The sequence below is a fragment of the Grammomys surdaster genome, unplaced genomic scaffold (assembly GCF_004785775.1).
Source record: "Grammomys surdaster isolate TR1022 unplaced genomic scaffold, NIH_TR_1.0 126158, whole genome shotgun sequence".
NCBI lineage: Eukaryota > Metazoa > Chordata > Mammalia > Rodentia > Muridae > Grammomys > Grammomys surdaster.
The window spans coordinates 8,902,753-8,927,135 of NW_021620966.1; the positions used below are offsets into that span (position 1 = coordinate 8,902,753).

At 42.1% G+C, this 24,383-nt stretch overlaps 1 protein-coding gene across 3 annotated transcripts; it reads left to right on the forward strand.

Annotated features, from left to right (window-relative positions):
• The first annotated feature begins 21 nt into the window (after positions 1-21).
• Positions 22-23,773, forward strand: Extl2 (exostosin like glycosyltransferase 2). 3 transcript variants are annotated; one of them, XM_028757362.1, is made up of 5 exons: positions 22-409; positions 3,218-3,292; positions 16,734-17,161; positions 18,114-18,184; positions 21,814-23,773. In XM_028757362.1, exons 2-5 carry the CDS (start codon positions 3,285-3,287, stop codon positions 22,297-22,299), a joined length of 993 nt encoding a protein of 330 aa, XP_028613195.1. In that variant the 5' UTR covers positions 22-409; positions 3,218-3,284; the 3' UTR covers positions 22,300-23,773. The 3 variants fall into 3 exon arrangements, with proteins under 3 accessions (XP_028613195.1, XP_028613196.1, XP_028613197.1); XM_028757363.1 differs by lacking the exon at positions 22-409 and adding an exon at positions 956-1,070; XM_028757364.1 differs by lacking the exons at positions 22-409; positions 3,218-3,292 and adding an exon at positions 3,437-3,520.
• Positions 23,774-24,383: the final 610 nt, after the last annotated feature.

Consider the following 24,383-nt stretch of genomic DNA (forward strand, 5'->3'; position numbering starts at 1 on the left):
GGGCTTGGGGGCTGCGGAAAGTCCGGGCTGAAAGCTTGGGGCTGTATCTCTAGCTGAGCTGGGGGTCCTATCTCCTGAACTCACGAAAGACAGCCCTGCTGGCGCTCTGCAGACGTGGCTGACTAGTTCAGGGCCCGCTGTCACCCACCCGGATCGTCCACCACCAACGTCCCCGGATGCAGTGCAGCCTGTTCCTGCCCTTTCAGCATTAACCCCCTAAGGACCTCAAATCCCCGCTGTGCCTTAGGCAGCAACACCGAAAAACCCAGGCGGCCACGTGCTGCGCCGCCACTGCGCGGGATGTGCGAGGATGGCTTCGCGAGGTCAACGCTAAGGGAGTCCACCCCACCCGCGGAAACCGTCACGCGGGACGCGATCGTTGAGTGCCTTGCAAAAGAAACACTTAAAGGTATTTAAAAGACATCCTTTAGGAAGAGGGCCATAGACTATGGCCTTGAGGTCCGTTCCACGCTATTTCTCCCCTGCAACCTCAATTGGTTGCAGCCCTGAAGTCAATCGCATATATTCTTTTAGCATCCTTGTCACCCCGAGACAGTAGCTGTCACTATGATCCATTTCAGAAGGTGCAGATCCAAGCCTGCTGGGTGGGACACCGGGACGAAGGGAGGCTGGGGATGAGCCTTGCGGGCCTAGACTGGGTAGTGTGACACTCCAACATCTTTCTAGGGGATTGTTTAGATAAGGTCGGCTGGCCAGTCACGTGAATGATTAAAAGTTGTTACCTATAAGGGGGAACCCGGAAAGAGGGTCTAGATTTGGGAAGTGGCTTGGAAACTACAAAACCGAGCTTCTTGGGAATGCCTTTTTTGCCTAACAGGAAGTGGAGCGTCACCCAAAGCGAGGGAGGGGTGGCCACTCAGGGACTGTCCCCTGCTCCAGGCACTCACTTTGCAGGCAGCGCATTTCCTAGGTTATCAATTGGACCGGCAGAGAGGTTGGAAGCCCCGTTTAGGAAAGGGGGTGGAAAAGAGGCAAGCAAAGGATTTCGGTTTATGCTAACCAAGCTGCAAATAAACCCGCTGGCCCCACTGCAATCTTCTGCACTAGAGGTGAGGCAACTGTACAGTTCTCTTTCGTTGGTTTTATTTTTCCATTTGGGACCTATGCCTGTTCTGCCCTCGTTCTTGAAACTTCGTGGATAGGAAGAATTTATTCTATAATTTGATTTTTGAAAATATGGCTTGAAATCTTTTGAAATGTTCATCTTTAAAAACAGTTGGTAACAAACGGCTTGATTCTATATTATAAGTTCTAGGACAAACCTGTCTTTTTTGTCTTTGCCTTTCTTGGGTTATTTGCCATTATTTTTATTTAGGCAAATATTCTCAATTATTAGCATTTACTTTTTAAAGGATACTTTTCTGTTGTTGTTTAGAACAGTCTTTGCATTCTCCCCTACTGCATTGCTGGGGAAGCCCTAACTGGTTGCGGACTAGGTCGTTTAAAGCTAAATAGCTATTGCAATTGATTTTTTTCCCCTTCAAGACAGCTTTATTTCATTATGATGGTAGGGATGGTTTATAGAAATAATCAAGTTTCAGTAACTGAGTTCCAGGCTTCTCATCAAGGTCAGCTGTGATATGAGCCTATGTATTTTTTTATTCTGTCTTTGGAAATAAATTCTGTATTCCATCTTGGACTGTTGTAAATCTGAAATTGCTTAGCTGGCCTAGGAAGAAGCCCACATTAGCCGTTATTGAATAGTTTTGAAAGACATTAAAGAAATTTAATTTCGGCTTTATCGGTTTCCAGAGACTCTTAGATTCATCTCCCTCAAGGTAGATCTTCTCTTGAGGATCTTCTCCTTTCTAACTGAGGCAGTGCTGTTTCTCATCCTTAGCCCTGGACAGCATAATAGCCAATTCAGCGTTAAAGGCATTTTCGTTTGCAGTATAAAGCACAGAAGGACACACTTTAAACCAGGAAAAGTTCTAGGGGTAGAAGTTGGTTCCACTGTGCCTCACTTTTTTTTGTAATCTTGAGATATTTGCCCTGTACATGTCAACCTTCGTACATGTTAACATATGCCCCACATGTTAACTAACATATGTCCCACATGTTAACATATGTCTCACATGTCAAAACTGGACTCAGTTATTTGGTGAGTATCTAGTATGTGTCAGGCTCTGTGTTGAGTGTCAAAACTATAAAGCGAGATAAGTCAGAGTTCTTCTCCTGGAAGAGTTTTATGGAGAGGACCAATTAGTGTAAAGAGAGGGAGGTGGGGAGAAAGACAAGCCCATCCATATTTTAGAATTGTGCAGTCTTTAAGTTGTGCACCAGAGATGAATGTGAAACAGTGAACAGAGACAGCCATTGCTCAACGAGCCTTTCTCCATATGCTCACCCATTCATTTTACTCCCACAGGAATTCTTATCATTAAAAAAAAAAATGAGTTGGGAGAATACTATTTTGGATTCCTGAGCTCTGTTTTAGTGGTGAGTGTTTAAGCAAGTCTGCAGTCAGATGAGGTACTTGGGAAGCCTCCAGTCATAGGCCCTTCGCGCATTACAAAGATGAAATAGCTAGGGAAGACTATAAAATAGATACAGTAACAAAGGTTCTTAAATGATTAAATGCATTTCTATTTTAAATTTTTGTGTATGTATTCAGTTAGTCCCTTTAGATGAATTGTGCACACTGTATGGGGCGGTGAGATGTGTGGTGGAAGATTGAAATATGAAAGCAGAGAAGGTGAAAGGACGGAAATTCCTCCTGTCCTGGGTCCTTTCCAGTCACAGACAGCAAGAGTGAGAAGGATGCCATCTGTCAACCTCAGGAATCTGTGTGGCATTTATTTGCAACCCTATTTTAGACCCATGGTTTATTAGATACATTAGATTAGTGTCCTGTGAACTGTTGGTTTAAAAAGAAGTTGTAATGCAGGATAAGAGTAAATAAAGATGCATGTGAGTCTAGGAACTGCCTAGTGATGCAAATTATATTCATGGTCCTTGGCGTCACTTGGAGATATGTGTGCTCTGGTTTCAAGTGCACCAGTTGGGATAGTCTCTGTTTACTGTCTCTGGACCCTCCAGAGAAATCTAAAAACAAAATCACTTCAGTGTTACCATTAGCCAACAAGAAAAACACTATCTGCTTTAGTTCCCAAATGTCATTTTTTAGAACCTAGAATAGCATTTTTTTTTTAATTTCAAAGTCACTCACAGAAAATTCTTTGCTATCTTTTAATAGTACCAAGAGAGCTTGTTCCTATGAAGCACTGAAGGCATAAGGAATGCTGTTGTAAAAAATTAATAATATGATGAGGTAAGTAACAGGTTCTGTCTCTTTAAAAAAACAACAAAAAAACAGTAAAAATACATATAACATAATGCAGCATCTTAATCATTCTTGCAGTTCTGTAGTCTCAAGTATTTCTATATTGTTGTATAACTGATCTCCAGATAGAACCATCCTCCTCCACCTGCTCCCAGCCCTCGGCAACCATGAGTGTACATCATGTTTCTGTGAATGCGGCTATACTAAATACCACATGTAAGTGAGAGCATACAGTAGTTGTCCCTTTTGTGTGAGCCTTTGTTTCACATAGTTTAACATTCCCTTTGAGGCTGAATTTAAAGTCCATTGTATGTGTATACCACACTTCCCAAATGGATGACTATTTATTCATCCATGGATGCTTGGGTGACTGGTTTGTTTGTTTTGTTTTGCTATTGTAAATATAATTTTATGACATTGGTGAAATACCATTATTTTAGTATGAGGTTGTTTTTTATTTGGATGTTGATGTTGTTGTTGTTGTTGTTGACAGGGTCTCACTCTGTAGCTTTTACTAGCCAAGAAGCCACTCTGTATGCATACCAAGTTGGCCTCTTAACTCACAGAGATCTACCTGCTTCTGGCTCTGACTATGAGTCCTTGGATCAAAGGCACATGTCAATGGCATGTGTCAACATACCTGGCTTAGTTCAGATTTTCTACATCGGTTGGTTTGTTTCCTTGAAACTAAAAGTTCTGGCAGACATGGAAGCAGTTCCAGCCCTAGGGAGGCTAGGTCATGAGGACTGTGGATTTGATGCCAGTCTTGGCTGTATAATGAGACCCTGTCTCCAAAAATGCAAATAAAAATTTTGGCTGGGACCAGGACCTATTAGAAAATACCATAATGCCTCTTTTAAGGTGAATCCACTGAAATCATAGTCCAGATGTTAGGATAAAATCAATACTTATGGTTTATTTATTTACTTATTTATTTATTTTAAGATGGATGGAAGCCTTTCTAGGATTGAGCCATCGTGTGTTGGCCTTTTGGCTAAGATTAAATGTAATATCTGTTTTTATCGGTTTATCTAAGGATTGAACCCGTGGCTTCACATACACACTAAGTATGTTCCCTGTCACTGAGTATCCGCTACCATCTCCATTACCTCTCTATATGCAATACTCTTGTTGTCTGGAATAAAGGGAAAGCAGAGTCCTGTAACACACAGAGAGACTACAGAGTGACTCCTGGGTGCGCTGGGGGTTTGATTCTGGCCCGCACTCTGTCTGTGCTGCAGGAAATACTTTTCATAGTCTCTCCCAGCTATCACATCTACAAAATGAAGTGTGCCGATTTTAGTTTTTTCTTCTTCAAAAATTAGAAATGCTATCAGTTGGAACCATTGTCTAACATGAAGGGAGGAAAGCTCGGGCAACTTGTGTTGCTAACCCTAAGCTAAATGAGGGCCGGAGCTATGTCTGCCTCTCTTTTCCCACAGTGTCAGGCACACGGTAAGAACCTCTAAATATTTGTTGACAGGATAGAGCATCTTGGACTGTGTGACCTTTCCCCAAGTAAAAAGCTCACCTGAATGGGAAGAATTCCATCTCAGACTTGGTATCTGAAAATACTTACAAGCTACGTTCATGTGCATGAATCTGTTTCTCTTCAAGAAGTGACTTTGGAAGCTGCTGAAAACTGGATTCAGCTAAGAGGGAAAGCTTTGCAGGACCATCCAGGGCTTTGTTGCCTAACAGTCTTGCTCTCCTCTCCCCCAACCTTCCAATTACTAAAACAGGTAGAGGTTCAAATGAAAAGCACCAGTGTCCCAAAATGGCAACAATTAAAGATTTGCAAGTGGACTTGACTTCTTTTTGACCCAGTTCTCAAACTAATTTTGCATTAGACTCTGCTGGGCTAAAAATGCTTTCCTATTTCTAGCATTGTGCTTAGTATCCATTGACGCCTTGCTTGGGTCCTTGTACGAGTCTGCAATGTTCTTCTTAGGAATAAGGCCACTCTTTGAGCCTCTTCTAGTATGCTTGCATTGGATTGGTCATCTCCCAACACATCATTATCATCTTAATCATCTGTAATTACCTGACGATTCCAAGAGAAAGGAGCGAGGCTAGGAATACTCTTTAGTTACAGCAGTTCACACCTATGCACTTTGACAGTCAAGAGGACCTCGTTGTGTGCCTCAGTGATAAATGGCTAGATTGGAGGGGCCAGGCTGTGCAGTATAAAACAATTTATACATGTTCATGTTTTATTTCTCCATAAACCGCCGATAATAAATTCTAGTTATTGATATTGGCTCCCGGGAGCTGGGTTGAGAATATGATGTTTTAAGGAGGAAGGGTGAGAAGGAATAGCAGAAAACCCAAGACTGATGAGCAGCTTTTGGTGCAGCCAGGCCAGGGAGAAGAGCAGAAAGGGAAATGGAGACACAGGTGCCTCATGATGGATGCCCTGCTTTGAAAGCTGCCAGTGTTATTCCCTCTTACTTGATTTATTTATAACGAAATGGCTCATTCAACCTGGCTTTCCACAGCCGAGGGCTCGGATATAATATAATCGGTTCAGAAATAATTTTCTTGCTGCTCAGGCTGAAGAATGACCTGGTACAGCAGCACTTACCCAGTCAAAGGTGATGCTGTATACATGGAGACTTTAACAAAGAGTGTTTCATTGTTTCTGCATCAGAACTATGGCTTCAAAAAACGTACTAAAGACAGAATTAGGACTTCTAAAGGATAGGGTTTCGGTGGTTATCAGTGATCATGTGTGCCTTTGGGCGTGTGTAAACTGTTACAGGAAAAAACTAGCTCACGTTAGCTCCAGGAGTCCACGACTTAGCTGATCAACGTTTATCAACTATATGATTGACTGTTCATAAGCATGTAAAGATCTCACGGCACATCTATGATACTACATGACCTCTTTTATTTGTATCTGTGTGTGTGTGCGTGCGCACACACGCACATGTATCCTACATTTTGTAGTTTATTATGAATACAAACTAGCAAAATATTTTTGGTATGTTTAGATTTGCAAAGCAAGTAACAGAAGTGAAGCTTCATTGGGATAAAGTGAGAGGACAGAGTGACAGAACATAAGAAGAGCTGTGTGACATTTCTAAAGTAACAGTGACAAGAAGGAATTCCTGAATATGGGCAAAATCCTCAAAATCTCCTGAGGTCGGAGAAACGGCTCAGTGTTTCTAAGCACTGGCTGCTCTTCCAGAGGCTCAGTTCCCAGCACCCACATGACAGCCTACAACCATCTGGCAAGAGATCTGACATGCTTCTGGCCTCTATGGGCTTCAGGCATACATATGATGCATATACACACCATGCAGGCAAACACTCCCAAGCATAAAAATAAATAAATCTTCAAAAATATTCTCTTCCTAAGCTACCCTAAAACACCCCCCCCAAAAAAAACCTTCAGATTGCAGTAAATTCTAGTTTATTTTGCTTAAAATTTTAATGGAAAAGCTTATTACAGGGCAATCAAGTCTATAATCTAATTACTTTTAAGAGCCCAAACTGAATTTTAATCTGTCAATGTATTCACTACTCTATAGCTCATAGAAACAATATTGATGGAAGAAGGATTTATTTTGACTCGTTTGGGAGGTTACAGTTCATTATGGGAGGGAAGGCATGGCAGAAGTGGCTCCATGGTGGTTGGACTGTGTTGCTCATAACATGGGGTCAGTAAGGAGACAGAGAGGTCTACTGGACCCAGAAGGGTCAATAACCTGTAAGGCCTACCCTTGAGTGACTCCACTTCCTAAAGGCTCTACAATCTTCTTAATGAGTACCACTACCTCCAGAACCAGTATTCAGTCACGTGAACCTACAGCTCAGGACCAAACTAACAGTCATGTAGGTAAGAATTTTCTCTGCTTAAACTTGGTCTCCTGCAAGCCTACATCAGTCAGACACTTCCTGGTTATCACTACCTCCTAAACCTCTGGGGAAAGGATGATGATATCTAACAAATGGTCATTCTCCCCCTTCTCCCAACCCAGGACAAATAGGTTTGTTCACCAAGAGTTTCTGTAGAAACTGAGATAATAAAAAGTATTTCAATTCAGAATAACCCCAGAAAGATGGGGGTGAGGTCATGGTTGCAAATGAAAACAAAACTAGCCAGAGACTCAGGCTATCTATTACTCAAGCACCTTGGCTACATCTTGTGCATGTATGTGTATAGAAAGAAGTAAAGCCCAGGTTCTGAATTGAGCTCTTCCTTCCGATTTGAGATGATTTTATCTCCTTGCAGGTGAACATCTGTATTCCTTCCCTGCACATCTGTATTCTCTAACCAAGCAAGTCCCAAGCCTGGTGTTAAAAGTAGGAAAGTGGCCTGGGCGGCTTGGGCTTGAGGTCCCATTTATGACTGTTTTGTCTCATCACCTAATGATGATGGTCCAGATCTTTTATGTAAGGAAACATTTTTTTTGAGTACCCTTTTGATTGAACCTAATTTATATTTGAATTTATTCTGTTAACTTTTTAGGCATCTGTTGTAAAAATTAGGGCAATTGAAAATTGCTTTATATGAGTGCTCTACGTGCATGTACACCTGCATGCCAGAAGAGGGCATCAGATCACATTATAGATAGATGGTTGTGAGACACCAAGTGGTTGCTGGGAATTGAACTTAGGACCCCTGGAAAAGTACCCTTAACCTCTGAATGATCTGCCCAGCCCAAGTTAGGGCAATTTCAGCATAGATTCCCTCAGTCCGTTCAACTATTTGGAGTTGCAGCACCGACTCAGACAGTGAGCCAGATGCTATTGTGATTCCTAAAGATTGCCACCAATTTCCTCAAAATGTTGCCACCCAGTAGGACAGTGAGATGGCTCAGCAAGTAAAAGCACCTGCTGCCAAGCCCGTCAACCTGAGTGCAGGCCCCAGGACTCACACAGGTGGAAGCCAGATGGTATTTACAAGAATTGAGTAGACGTTTATTCACACCTGGGAAGAAGGAAGTGCTCTGTAGGTAAATGGCAAATACAGAGACCAGTTTGCCCCTTTGCCTCAGTTTGAACAGTGCTATGCAGATATATATATGTAATATACCTGGACAGGAGCTTCTAGGCTGCTAGGCAATTGGCAGCTGACTCTTCCAGCTCTTATCTTGCCTGACTGTAGACAGAAAACCCACGTTTTGAGTCGACCTCTGCATTCCACCTGGGGATGGTGGGGAAAAAGGGCCCGGCTGACGAAAGCCCATTTTTGAGCATCTGTAGTCTGTGATCATCAGTTTTTATGCAAGTGCGTATCCTGGAGAAGGAGCCCAAAGAAAAACAGTCTGTGCTGTATCGGGCAGATCTCGCAGCGAAATGGCAGAACCATTATCAATCTTCTACCATCTGTGGTACAAGATGAACATGCAGATCCTCATTGTCAGGTGCCAAGATGCTCACTGTGTTTCTACCTGATGAGCCAGAGGATGTTTTTTTTTTTTTGTCCACTCTAGCGTATTTGTTTACAGCTTCCCTCTGCATAGTTACTGCTCTTCCAATCTGAAGAAACGAGCCCCGAGAAAAGAATTCGGCAGCACTGCTTCTGGCGACCGTGATAAATAGGGTGTCTTGGAAAATTCAGATCTCTCTTTCTGTCGAAATACATCCTTGTATTTGTAACTCACAATTCCTTTGCTGTGTATTGTTTACTGTCTTACTTTACCTTATGTCCACATTAAAAAAAAAAAATCCAATGATGATCACCCAGAAACCACTTCACTCGGGAGTTTAAACATTCCTCACACCATGACTCAGTCATTCCACCGCTCAGCATTCACCCAGGAGAAATGATGACAAATGTCTGCATAAGCATTTGCTCACAAATGTTCATGGCAGCAATATTGATAATAACCCAAATGTGGAAACAACCAAAGTGCCCTGCCGTCGACGAACAGGAAAGCAAAATGTGAAATATCTGTATAATAGAATGTTATCTAGCAGTGAGAATAGAATGGGGAGGGAGGTACCAGGAAGATGCTTCACTATTTAGTGCTTGTGCTGCAAATGTGAGGGTCTCCAGGGCCTATATAAATGTCAGGCAGTTATGGTATCCATCCCACCCCCCAATCCCTGTGCTCTCTCCAAAGGCAGGGACAGAGTCCCTGGGGCAAGCTGGCTACCTAGATTAGCCAAATCTGCAAGTTCCTGGGTCAGCAAGAGAACCTGCCTCAGTTAATAAAGTGGATAGTAACTGAGGAAGACACCCAGTGTCAGCCTCTGGACTTCACACACATGTGTGCCTACCCACATTCAAGAAGCATGTGCACACACACACACATTACATACATATACATGCCAAAAATGAGAGATGCCTATATCTATGTATGAAATTTTAAAATATTTTTGCTAGGTAAAAGGAGCAAGATAAAAAAAAGCTGTAGAGTGTATAGTCCCATTCATAGAAATGACTAAAATAGGCAAATTCATTGAGACAGAAAGTACATTTGTGGTTTCCTGGAGCTGGAGAAGGAAGAGATTAATGGAAATTGGAGGAACTGTCCTGAGTTCCCTTGGGTCACTGAAAGTATTTCAAAAGTAAATCATTGGCACTTGCCTGCATTTTCAGCACTCAGGATGCTGAGGGAGCACAAGTTAGAATTTGAGGCCAACCTGGGCTACATGGCAAGACCACATCTTTTAAAAATCAAAGACAAAAACAAAACAACAACGGTAAAACAAAACAGAATGTCGTGTCTCCAAAACAATGTGAGGATATTAGGAGAACATGCTGTTCACGTTCTTTAGGTGGGTGTATCGTATGCAATGTACCATCTCGCTGAAGATATAAAGATGTTTTGGTACACAAAAAATTAATTTTTACATTTCTTGACAGGTACTTTAGTGACAGCCATGCCACAGTAGACAGGCATGCTATCCAGAAAAGCTCGCCTTGGTTCTGTTGCTGTTGCTCCTTCGTATCCCAATGCGGCTGCACGACGCTAGGCCAGTGTCTCTCCCTAGACTCTAAATCTATGCAGTGAGGCAACTGAATATTGAGGCATCTTTGCAGCTTCATCCCATGTTTGCACATAAGAGCTGTGGGCTTGCTGGTAATCTCTCTTATCATGTTCAAGTAGATCTTATTAGGCAACTAAAAGGAACGCTCAGGCTTCTCCACCTTGATGCTTTGGGCATGACAGCCAGATAATTCTCTGCTGTGGATGCCATCCTGCTCACTGTGGTGTGTTTAGCAGTACCCCCGACATCTACCCTCTAGACAGCAAACCCTATCTGCACTTCCATTATGACAACCCAAAAAACGTCTCCAGACTTGGCCAGCTATTGCCTGGATGGTACAATAATCCCTGGTTAGAAAACCTCTGGTGTAGGATAACAGTTAATCAAAATAACCAGAAGGATCTGTTCCGTGCTTTCCTTTTTCCCTTGTGGTGTCCAGCCTCTGCTGTGCATCAAGCAGGGATGGATGGGGCAGAGCCAAGTTCCGAGGTCCAAGTCTTCCCCTGGGGTGTCTGGACCATGATGCACAATGGGAGGAGGGGGGAGGATAAAGCAAAGTCTGGAACGGGTGGGTCAGCAGGATCCTAGTCTGGCAGTGAATGCTGGAGGGAAAAGATCTTCTCCAAAGATATCAGTGTTTCAACTCTTTAGTGCTACAGTTCTTTTACAGTGCTGTATTTTAGATGAGCTTCAAACAGCTCTCTCAGATGGTACTCAATGAAACAGATTACACACATACAGTTTATTGGGGTGAACAGGGATTATATAAGCCTTGGAAAGTGGGAAGGGGTTCTTCTTAGGGTGAAGTTTAATTGGCTGAAGTTTAAGGCTCTGGGGATACCTCATTTGCATAGAGAGGCTTCCAGGAAGTTGAACCTGTAATTTTACAAAGGATTGCATTACCTCACATTTCTCAAGTAGAGTGTGGGGGTTGGGGCTCCCCAGGTAAGGTAGAGAAGAAGAAGCCCCTTTGGGCAGACAAAGGAGTCCCCCATTTTTCAGCTAGCTCAGAGTTGCTATCCAGACATGGTAAACTTTGACCATAAATAGCAGGGTTTCCCAACAAGACAGAGCATCAATAAATATCCACAGACATGTACATGTTTATTTTTTAAACGGAAAAAAAATAAAGGAGAAAAACTGGGATTGAGAGCAAGGTGGCCAGCTTTTTTTACTTCTGAAACTTCACATCTTGCTGATGCATTCATTCATGTCCCATCGAGAGCACAAGCTGGGGATTAGGTGATAATGTCTTTCTTTCGAAAACAAACAAACAAAAAACCAAGAAAGCTTGAACTGTTCTCTGGAGTGCATCAAAGTTGCTTGCCTTAGTGCTTGACTTCAGCTATTCTCAAAGTAATACACTCCTTGTACTGAAGTTTAGAAAGTCCTTTCGCTTTTGTTCTTCCATGCAAATTTAAAAATTTGCATAATTTGATTGAGGTGCATTATTTAATAAACGCCAAATGAAATATTTATGACCTATTTCCAAAGACATAAATTATTCAGCTCTCCAGAAACCTTTCAGATACAGGTAAGGTAGGGGATTAGAAGGTGTTTGAAGGAGAAGACTTGAGTGATGGCACAGGGGATGGACTCCAGCTTAGGCGTATAAATGAAAGGGACGCTGTCAGTCCAGAAAGTGTTTGACATTGTCAACAGTTTACAGTTATCGATAGTAATTAATCTCCATTACTTTTCCAAGACTAGAGTGACAGGGAGTGAGTGGATAGAAACACTTCTACGTTTTAGAATATGCCATTTCGATTCAGCTACCTAAAGTAATGCAAAGCCCTTGCTTCTAGAGTCCTTTAATGCAGCTGGCAAAACCTTGTTTTACCCTGAGTGTGCTTATAAGTGACCATGCAGAACTGAACATGTGTTTTATGAGACCCACTTTTAAATTCAGTGCTAAAAGGATTTTTCAAGCCTTCAGAATCAAGATTAGTAATTCCTGCATCTTGGGTTGATTATCTTAGCAGCATGTGCTGTGTTAGTAAGAAAGTGCACGGAATGAAAATGTTGCGCTCCAAAGCCTTAGATTACCATCCTCAAGAAGTAATTGCATGAAGGCTGATGTTACTAATTTATTCGTATCTTAGAGTGAGCCTGTGATAGAGGAGAAAACACAAAATTGCTTTTCTTAATAGAACAAACTGCCGAACAAGGTTTAAGGCCAAATACCCTTGAAAACTCTGCAAAGGTCTTTCCATCAAAATCATACTGCTTTTCAAGTCTGGACTGGAAACACGAGAGCTTTTGTGGCTTGTCCTTGTGAATAAGCTCTTCCCAAGGCAGGCATGATAGTGCATTTCTGTAGTCAGAGAACCCAGGAGACTGGGGCAGGAGGACTGTGCATTCAAGGTCAGCCTGGGCTACATAGAGAGAGAGACCCCATCTCAAAAAGTAAACATAAATTAAGCCACCTGTGACCCATCATGCTGTCCCATCAGAGAATGCATTCCCTGAGCTATCCATTCTCTGAAACTTAAAGGGAAGGTATAAAAGGATTCTATGTGGTTTCTCTCTGCTCTTGAGTTAGAGAAATCTTTTTACTGTTGCTCAAGATATCTTTTGGAAGAGTTGGGGGAAGGATTGAGGGCCCGGAAGTGGATAGAAACTCCACAAGAAGACCAACAGAGTAAACTAACCTGGACCTTTGGGGGCTTCCAGAGACTGAACCACCAACCAAAGACTATACATAGACTGGACTTAAGCCCCCACATATATGTAACAGATGTGTACCTTGGTATTCATGTGAGATCCCCAACAACTGGAGCAGGGACTGTCCCTGACTCTGTTTCCTGCCTGTGGATCCTGCTCCCCTTCTGGGCTGCCTTATCTGTCCTCAGTGGGAAAGGATGCACCTAGTGCTACAGTGACTTGATGTGCCAGGGTGGGGTGCTGGGGGAGGCTCATCTCTCAAAGGAGAAGGGGGAGGATGGGGAAGCTGGGGGGCACAGGGGCTGTGATCAGGATGTAACATGAATAAATATATTAATTAATGAAAAAACAAAACACGTTTCACAACATGATGTCTTGGGTGTATGATGGTTATTAGAACCCAACCCTGCTGTAAGGTGTCCTCTTTGCAGACTAAAAGATTGTTTAGACTAGTTTGACGGATTGCTTGTGGGATAGTGGCCTAGCTGCAGTTGCCTGAGTTTAACCACAGAAGTAAATGAAGACCTTAGATATGGTCTGTGTCTGAACAGCACCTTCACCTAAGAAGGTTAAAACCGAGCCCAGTACATAAAGGCAGTTCTGTATTAAGGAGAGTAGTGTCGTTGCTCTGGACTGTCCCCATGCCATAACCATGGGTTGATTTTCAGCAAGAGGTTCTAAGAGCTTCTTCATTCTTTATCAGTATTGGGCAATAAATAATCTGTTTGCTATGCCATCTAGGAAAATAGATAATTTCAATGAGGTTTAAAAAATGGATCAAAGTCATCAGGAATAATACACAGTTTCAGTACCAGCACCCAGAAGACAAGGTACCTCAAGTTTGAGGTTATTCTGTTATATAACCTAAGGCCAGCCTGGGCTATATCCTAAGACCCTGACTCAAAACAAATACACAAGTAATAACAATCTCATTCTCTTTATCTGTGTGAAGGGGTATATGTGTGTGTGTGTGCCCATGTGGGCACACACATATGCTCACACATGTATGGGAGGGTAGAGTGTGGTTAGTGTTCTTTAAGTGCCAGCCATTTTGATTATTTGAGACATGATCTCACTCTTTCACTGGGACATGATGCTCACTCACTAAGCTTGACTGGCTAGTAAGCACCAAGAACCCACCTGCCTCTGTCTCTGCAGAGATGGGATAACAAGTGCTTGCCACCACACACAGCTTTTCATACTAAGTACTAAGGATCAAACTCGGGATCCTCAAGCTTTTGTGACTAACACTTCATCCACTAAGCTGTCTCTCCCAGACCCTCATATTCATTCTCATCCAGAGAAATCTGTTCTGTTGACTTAAAGGTACTTTATGTTGACCAGAAATCTCTAGTTTATTATTATTTTTTTAATCTAGTCTCTTCATTAGTGAATTTCTTTAGAGAATCTATTCTCCAAAATCTGGGTTTTGTACTTGTAGACTAGGCCCTAGCCTGAGGACTGGCCCCAAAGTGAGAAAGGCAGACATTTTATCTAGACTGTACCTGGCTTATCCTGAAATAATATTAAAGACTCAGACATGTACCTAGAGCAGGATCTGAGAGCAAAAGCCTGGTGATTCCACTGGTTTTATCTCTTTATGATGTGCTGGGAAATTATGCAGGGAAGCCCTGCTTCCTACTCAGAGACAGCCGTGGATGCTATATCATAAGATGGCTGCAGCTACGACAAGTTGGATTCACCTATTGACAAAATAAATTTGAGACAGTTACCAAAATAACAACGTAAGGACATGCCCAAAAAATGGAGGTTTGTGGGGTAGTAAATCGTCTGGAGTCAGATGCAGGGTTAATTAAAAACCATCAGTGTTAGAGCAGGAGGTAGCAATCCAGGAAATGACAATGTGTGGAGCCAGAAAATCATTTCTAAGTCTGTAAAACTAACAGTAAGATTTAGCCTGTTCATTGGAGAGGTTGATTAGCTAGAAGCTTCTGACTAGTGAGGATCCAAGCTACCTTCTTCTGTTGTGTTCATGGCTACCATTCCATGGTTAGCTCAGAAAGTCTGGTCTGTTTTGTTAGAGGTAGGATCTTAATCTGTATTACGTAGCCCAGGCTGTCCTGGAACTTGCCATCCCCCTGCCTCAGCCTCTTGAATGCTGGGATTGCAATGCACATCACCATATCTTGGGATCTATGCTGTGAGACGTTGTCCTGTGGAAGTTCAAGAGTCCTATCTTGTTACTGCTCCATTGCTGTGGAGACACCAAGGCCAAAGTAACTCTCACAAAAGAAAACATTTTTTTTGGGATCTTGCTTACAATTTCAGAGGGTTAGTCCATTATTTTCATAGTGTGGGGATCATGGCTGCAGGCGGGCAGAGGTGGTGCTGGAGAAGGAGCTTAGAGCTTTACATTCTGATGTCTGTAGATAGCAGGCACACAGAGACAGAGATGGGGGTGAGAGAGTGGGGTGAGAGGAAGAAAGGCGAGAGGGAGGGGGAGCTTTTGGAACTCCAGTGGCCACTCCCATTGACACAGTCCTCCAACAAGGCCACACAGCTCCTAATCTTTCTAAACAGTTCATCAACTGGGAGCTAAGCATGCAAATATAGTGCCTATGGGGCTATTTTCATTCCAACCACCATGATCACCTACATCAGCATGCATGTGAATCCTGGCAGAACAGCACAGCCTACAGTCTTGAGTAGCCTGGCCTATAGGCATGGATTTTATAGAGATAAAACCTAGTGCTATTATTCAAACTTTTTAATAGTCTCAGAAAAGTTATTGCATCCCCATGAGTTATCTAAACTACCAAATAAGAAGAAGATAGAGGAACACAAAGCGAGAGGAGGGGGGGGGAGAGGAAAGAAGCAGCTGTGGTTTCTGCCTTCACAATATCAAACTAGACAACATTCTTATAATGAGTGGGAGGGGCCCATGAGTTCCCAGCCCCAGGAGCTATTGGTACTTGATGCTTCAGGGTAAGAGAGACATGATTTTCTTTTTCTTTTGAAGGGTTTGGCCCCTGGAGGTGGACTATATTCCAGGGGTAGACCCAAGCTTAGGCATATATGGTCAGCACAAATTGGACTCTGTGGGTTGTAGTGGGACTTTCTGGGTTCACCAGTGGTGTAAATAATGACACAGCAACTTAGTAATTTTTATTATTGCTTAGGCCTTAGGTTAGTCAACCTCCCAGCTAGCTGGATTGTCTTCATCTTATTATCCTAGCTCACACCCTGCCATGTGGCTAGCTCTTTAACCCTCAGTTCTGGTACATCTGACCACCTCCATGTTGTGCTGGCAAATCTCCTTGAGCCCGATTCTTCTCCATGAGACCAGCCCAGAAGTCCCACTTCTCTTTCCTGACTAGCTATTGTTCATCAGCTCTTTATTTAGCCAATCAGCAAGTGAGGAAGGTGAATGTTCACAAAAAACAGAGGCAGGTGATGATCCGTAAGAGTAATAATACCAAAATCTTCCCAGTACTCAGCTTTCTGCACCTATAGCAATCAGCAATGGAATAATACAAAGACAACCTTCACGCAATGTACAAAAAGGTTACCCCAACAGTGGGTTCTTCTTAAAAAGCAAAAAGAGAACCTGATGTGGTGTGGGAAGTGTTGGTAGATCTGGGAGGAGCTGAGGGGAGGAGTGGGGAATGCATATGATCAGAATACATTGTATCATATTCTGAAACAATTGATAAACATATATTTTTAAAAGAATGTAAGACTACATTTTTTTAATTTGTCAAGCCAAATTACTTTACAAACAAATGTAAATCCCTGACAAGAGGGATCAATGACTTAACTGAAACATAGTGACTTTATTTTATTGCCGTCTCTACTCCAGGGGTTGCCACATCTGCAAACTTCCGGGAAGAGTCATGGGGATTCGAGTGCTCCGGTTCTCCCTGGTGGTCATCCTTGTGTTGCTGCTGGTAGCAGGGGCTTTGACCAACTTACTCCCCAACATCAAAGAAGACAAGATGCTGACTCTTCGTAGGGAAATCAAATCCCCGAGCAAGTCGGCCCTGGATTCCTTCACTCTCATCATGCAGACGTACAACAGAACAGACCTCTTACTAAGACTCTTAAATCATTACCAGGCAGTACCAAATCTGCACAAAGTGATTGTGGTGTGGAACAATGTGGGCGAGAAGGGGCCGGAGGAATTGTGGAATTCTCTAGGGCCTCACCCCATCCCTGTCATCTTCAAACCACAAACAGCAAACAAAATGAGAAATCGACTCCAGGTCTTCCCTGAAGTGGAGACCAACGGTGAGTCAAAGCTGGGGCTCCTGTGTGTATGTGGTAGGACTTCTAGCTTTCAGGGAAGATACCATTAAAAAGGCACTTTGAAACACTTAAGGAGCAATTTCCAGATTTCCAACAAGCAGCTTCCTGGGGAAGGAACACACACAGACATCTTACGATGACAGCCAAGGGGATAGTGTTAAAATATTTTTAAAAGGTATACCGTGTGGCACAGTACACACAGAGAGTATGTTATTCACTACAGAAAAAGTCATAAAATGGCAGTTCTAGTCAGGGTTACTATTGCTGTGATGAAACACCATGACCAAATGCAACATGGCAAGGAAAGGGTTCATTTGATTTACATTTCCACCTTACTGTTCATCCTTGCAGGAGTCAGCATAGGAGTCTGGAGGAAAGAGCTGAAGCAAAGGCTATGGAGGGGGTGTTGCTTCCTGGCTTGCTCAGCTTGGTTTGTTGTTTGTTTGTTTGTTTGTTTGTTTGTTTTTTATAGAACTCAGGACTACCAGCCCTGGGAGTAGCACCACCCACAATGGGCTGGGCCTTCCTCTATCAGTCACTAGTTAAGACAATGCCCTACAGGCTTGTTTACATACTGATTTATAGAGGCATTTTCTCAAATGAGGCTCCCTCCTCTCAACTCAAGTTCACATAAAACCAGCACAATGACATTTACTTTAATGTATGTGTGGCATTCTTTTCTTTATATGAGTAACAGTTTCTCCAGGGTGTGATTTTCTTAAAAGTACCTCCTCGGCTTTTTAGCTTCTGGGTGGATGAGTTATAAGTGCGCAATGGTATTTTCCCTTCAGTTGGAGACAAATCTCTTTAAGAATACATTTTTTGATTTAGTAATTGGGTTAGAAAATAGTCAATATAGACACAACGGTATCTTCCTGAGTTTTGTGTTCATTTCCATGCTGTTCAATGTCTTTTTTTTTTCTTTCCATCGCAGCGGTGTTAATGGTAGACGATGACACTCTCATTAGTGCCCAGGACCTTGTTTTCGCTTTCTCAATTTGGCAGGTAATGTTGCTATTTTTTTTTATGACACCATATGGGTAAAGTTTTATCTATGTGATACCTAACCAGGGCAGCTTGGTTTTTTTTTTTTTTTTTTTTTTTTTTTAATGGAGGTTATTTACTAAGACAGTGCAGACAGTATCTAAAACCATAGCTGAAATCGTCATAGGCCAATCGAGATTTTCAGAGCTTAGTTAAGGCAACATGAAAGTTGGCTTAACATCTTCTTGTAATAGGAAGAAAAATTGGAATTAGCTTCCCAAGAACAATGAAGTGATCTGGTGCAGCCAAGACTACAATGCAGAAAAGTTTCCTCCAGACCATCTGTGTCTCAACTGGCAAATGTATTTGTGTACTAACAATGTAAGAAACTTGTTATACAAGAAAGCATTTATAGCTTGAACAAAATCACATACTAGTTGTCTTAGCTAGGGTTTTACTGCTGTGAACAGACACCATGACCAAAGCAACTCTTATAAGGACAACATTATAGTTGGGGCTGGCTTACAGGTTCAGAGATTCAGTCTGTTATCATCAAGGCAGAAGCATGGCAGCATCCAGGCAGGCATGGTGTAGCAGGAACTGAGAGGTCTACATCTTCATCTGAAAGCCTCTAAGACTGATTTCCAGGCATTGAGTACTAAGGTATTAAAGCCCACACCCACAGTGACACACCTACTCCAACAAGGCCACAACTCCTAATAGTGTCACTCCTTGGTCCACTCATATACAAACCATCACACTAGTTGAGCCCATGTTGAGAAATTCTGAGGTCATAATTCGGTGTGTGGCATTGTGGCGACAGGTGTTTGTTTTGGCTTGGTTGTCCCTAAATGCCTGCTTGAATGAGCCAGCATAAATTGCCCACTAGCTCTCCCACTGAGCATATACTAATAATAGTTGAGCTATCCAAGCTGTGTTATAGATTACCTGAACTGTGTGCAGATCTTCTGATTACATGCTGTGCTATCCTAGTTGGTCATATTTGCAGTAAGTCCTCCCTAAGGCCACCTGCCACATGACACCACGGGATACAAAGGGCGGGTGGTGACAGTGCTCTGCCCATACCAGCCTCCTAAATGCTGCTGTTTTTATTTCCATGCCTAGCATATTGACCAGTGAATTTTACTTTTTTCTATGCTAACAATTTTTTTCTGCCCCCAAAACAAAATCTTTTTAGGCAAAAAGTTCTAACGTAATGCTTCATCTATGAGACTTCCACTTAAGGGTTTTAAAAAGAAAAAAAGATCAGACTATCCTGAAAATAAAGATAAGATTGGGTACAATACAAAGAATGTGATTGGTTAGAGCAACTTGAATAGAAGTATGAAAAAATATAAATGGTATTTTAAGTTTTATTCATAAAGTATCAAGAGCCATTTCAATCCTTGACGAAGGGTATGTGTCTGTATGATTCACCTGCTCAGTGCCCTGGGTCTCTTCATCATTTGGTGTGTATGCAAGTTCAATGGAGAGGACAGTCACTTGTGCCTACACAGATCTGTTAACCACCCCACCCCCTATCGGCCACCCCCATCCCGCTTGGTGCCTTTCTCCAGCCTGAGAGATTTTTTCAGAGTCTGGAGTGGGTAATGGTACTTCTTCAGAGCCTTTCTCCTCCACCATTATCTGAACGTCCTCTCTGCCTCCACAGCAGTTATGACAATCCTCAGTGCTCCCATCTGCCTCATGCAACTCCCTTTCCAGACTTCTGTCCACCCAGGACGTGGGACAGTGGGAATCCCCCACTCACAAGTGTGCATAACTTCCTTAAACTCTGTGCTCCTTGAAGAAAAATTTAATTCAGCCTAGACTGTGTGTGTGTGTGTGTGTGTGTGTGTGTCCTCACCTTGGCAGATGAAACTCAAACTGGGTGAAGTTCACATTATTCACAAGAATGAATTCAGCTCTTAAACTTTTAATCCTGTGAGTGCGGTGCTTTCTTTTGTGTACTGTTCTTTTGTTTGTTTGACCTTTGCTGAGGCCTTCCTTCATAGAATTGTCTTTGTTACTATCTATTCTTTCTTCAGAGATCTTGCCATGTCTCTTATCTGTATGTATATGTAAATACGTAATTTATCTTGTATTTCCTTATTTAAATTTATATTTGTGAAAAGGAACTTATAAATGGATTTTAATAAACTACTAGTTATTAATATGACCTGGCCAGCCCCCCAATAATTGAAGCAGAGTCCCATGGAGTTTTAAAATCAAGTTTAGCTCAGTTACTGGGTGAATTACCCCTAATCTATTTTTCTCTATGCTAGATTGGTTAGTGCCCCAGCTCTGCTCCACAGGTACTTGCTACTTGAGTCTCACTCTGTTTCTGCTATTTCTGCTCCATCAGCCTGTTCTCAGGGTACACTTCTCGTGGCCATGTGCTCAGGATCCATCTGACCTAATGGTGGCCTTCTCTTCTCTGTTTTCTTTCTCCTTCACCTGTTTCATCATCATCCTCTCCCTCCTCCTCCTCTTCCTTCGCCGCCCTCCTCCTTCTTCCTCCCTCCCTCCTCCCCTTCCTTGTAGTCCACACCTGTGTCCCCCAGCCTGGTAACTGAAACTCCACTTACCTTTATTCACTGAAGTGTAATTGGCTGTAGCCACTTTCATTTAACCAGTAGCTTTAAATTTGGGGGCAAGATTTATACATCAGAGGCTGGTATACATGAAAATTTGCTTGGATGAAGGCAGCCTGATCTTGGGAGCCAGTATTTAGCATTTGAATACATAGCAGCACCAGGCCAACCCTCAAAAGGAACTGTCAAACTCTGAGAGGCATAAAATATAACATTGTTTAAAATCAATATTGACTTTCAAGAACATCAAGATCAACATTGAAAAGCAATAAAAAAAAAAAATCAGTCCTATAGCTGGGCCAGTGGTTGTCACAAGCTTTTGAGCCTGGCACTCAGGAAGCAGATGCAGGTGAATCTCTGTGAGTTCCAGGCCAGCCTGGTCTATAGAAAGATTTCAAGAGGACAGCCAGAGCTACACAGAGAAACCTTGACTCAAAAAACAAAACAAAAAACAAAAACAAAACCATGATCACTTACCTCTTATCTCCTATGATAATCTTGTGAGCAAGTTTTCTTTTTTGTTTGGTTTTATGTTTTTGTTGTTGCTGTTGGTTTTGGGGGTCTGGGGTTCATTTGTTTGGTTGGCTTTGTTTTTCAAGACAGGGTTTCTCTATGTAGTCCTGCCTGTCCTGGAACTCATTCTATAGACCAGAGATCCACCTGACTCTGCCTCCTGAGTGCTGAGATTAAAGGTATGTACCACCACACATCAGCACAATCAACTGTTCTTAAAGCAAATTTTAAAGGACTAGTCTCTTTGGGGATTAAAATGTTATTGAATTGGTTGCTAGAATCGGCAGAATATCTGTAAGGTAAGACATTTTCAGAGAGCTTTTGGTTGTGATAGAATTTAAGCTGTAAGCTTATCCAGAGACAAAGTTATGATATTGTCTAGAGTTAGAGGAAGTTAGGGAGAAAAAAATAAGGAAAACGCAGAAATAAGAAATAAGGGAAAGTTGACAAACCAGCTACATCCTCTGTAATACATAAGCATCTTTGACCATGTCTACTCTAAAGAAACACCATACTTAATTGTTCCTTTCCTTCTCTTTTCAGCAATTTCCTGATCAGATAGTAGGATTTGTACCTAGAAAACACGTCTCTACTTCTTCCGGTATCTACAGTTACGGAGGCTTTGAGCTGCAGACACCTGGGCTCGGAAATGGCGACCAGTACTCCATGGTGCTCATTGGAGCCTCCTTCTTCAACAGCAAATACCTGGAACTCTTCCAGAAGCAGCCTGCAGCCGTCCACGCGCTGATCGACGAGACTCAGAACTGTGATGACATCGCTATGAATTTCATCGTCACCAGGCACACTGGCAAGTCTTCAGGGATATTCGTGAAACCTATAAACATGGTGAATTTGGAGAAAGAAACCAACGGGTATTCTGGAATGTGGCATCGGGCAGAGCACTTTCTGCAGAGATCCTACTGTATAAATAAGCTTGTTAATATCTACGACGGCATGCCCTTAAAGTACTCCAACATTATGATTTCCCAGTTTGGTTTTCCGTATGCCAACCATAAAAGTAAAATGTGAACTGGAAGCAAAGACAAACCCAAAACACTGCTGGGATTTTAGTGGCTTCTCCATGCTGTATGTTTTTGGTTTTGTTTCAAGCAACACCATGAACTTTTATCTAGTTCACAAGTCTCTATAGTAGGAAAAAAAAAACATATGCAGTACTTCTAGAATATAAAACACATGGACTTCGAAAGCCAAGAAGCTGGCCTTACCCAGATAGGAGTTCTTGTGAAGCGCTTTTGTCCAAGGTTGTAACTCCTTGGTGGTGATATTATTGTTTACTTCTTGAGACTGCTCTCCAGTATGTTTGAGCCCTGGAGTTTGCCTTAAGGACCTACAACAAGCTGCTTCCAGAGACTCAAAAGAGACAATTTTCAGCTTTTCAGTGAAAATTGAAAGGTTGGTTGTTTTTATTTGAAGCCTGAAATGCCTGCGGTATAGGGAAAAGCCATGTGCAAAGAGTTGGGTCTGAACCCCATGTTGCTGATGTCCTTTCTGGCCCTTGTAAGCAGAACTGACTGAGCCCAGCATGGTTTTGCTGAAGCTGTCAGTGCTGGTGTTTTTGCTGTTATGCCTGTTGTGACTGGGAGTGTAAGTTTTTGTGGCTGACTATTGTTTAATTTTTTTTTTTTTTGTGAGCCTACTCTGCATGGATCACTAAAATGTGCCAGCCATGTTTCTTATATGCAACCTATATGCAACAAGGAGTCAGTGTGTTCCTGTAATCTGTCACCATGTGTGACCTTGAGGATCTACATTAGTTCTTATATTTTACAGAATGTGTTGAATAAATATGTATAAAATAACTTCTGAAAGAATGGTTAAGTAGAAGCTAGCAGAAATTAAAAACCTTAGTGTCAAAGATCTTTATTATTAAAGCATAGGCTATCTTGTGAGTATTTAATAACTGATTACACAAAAATGTTTCCATCCAGAACTCAGGATTTTGCTAGGATTTTTTTTTTAAGTCCCCAGGCACTATTCATCAGGATGAAATTTCAATTACATAGTTGTAGGAGAAAAAAAAAAGAAGGAGCCATCATGCGAGAAGGCTGTGGGATGCCCTCAGGAGTTCACTCTTCCTACTACTCACTCCTCGATATGGGAGCCAGTGTTTGCATCCTGCCTGGTGTCCTTTAGTTTGACCTTGTTCACCACTACTGAGAAGGAATACTCTATCAGGCCTCCGTGTATCACTTTTCTTCTTCTCTTCATATGAGGCCTAAACATTCTCAAAGGTGTGAAAATAGGAGAATATTGACAACTGAAGTTCCACTGCAAGATCTTCCCGCCGTCAGTTCAGTGTCTGTTTGTCTAACAATGGAGTGTCTATGTGTGTGTCATAATGCAATCAGAAATATATTTCATTTGATCCCATTAAAAGTCATGTCAGTTATCTGCTTTCTCCAAATCTGGTAATAGATTTTTGCCTCTTGGTCATCCACTGTCAAACAAATAAACGTCAACTGTCCACTGTGTTAGTAGCTGAGCAGGCTGCTTTGGTGGTGTGTTCTGAGTAGCTCTGTACTCTGCAGTACTGCTCACAATGAAGCTGAAAACTTGATGCACTCACCAGGAACAAGTTTCTTATTGGGAAAATAGCCCCATGCTTGATTTCCTATTGTTTTAAATGCAACATTATAGCAAGTGGATTATACTATGTTCTCACATATTATAAATAGTCACATATTATAAAAATATGTTTAGGTCTATACAAGAAAGATTTCTACACTGTGGCTAGACCTCCTGAGACCATCTTTTCCATGAAAACCTCTTACTCATGCCCCCACGTGATCCAAAATCACTCCTGTAGGCTCAAAACTACACCTGCAAAGCAGTGTAGCTGAGGAGTGAAGTCTACAGGCTCTGTTGTTACACTCTGGGCTGAAATCCTTGCCAGACATCACATTTAAAGAGCCCCTGTTTCCTCATCAGAATGTGATTGTTTTTCTTAAGTAATGCCCATGTATCCTAAACATTGGGAAACTGAGAATAGGTTAATATTCACGGTTGTATTAAGACTTGGTTTTAAAGACTAAGAGATGGTTTGCCTGACTAGGGTACACTGGCTTCCGTATTTCAGACATCCAAAGCATTAA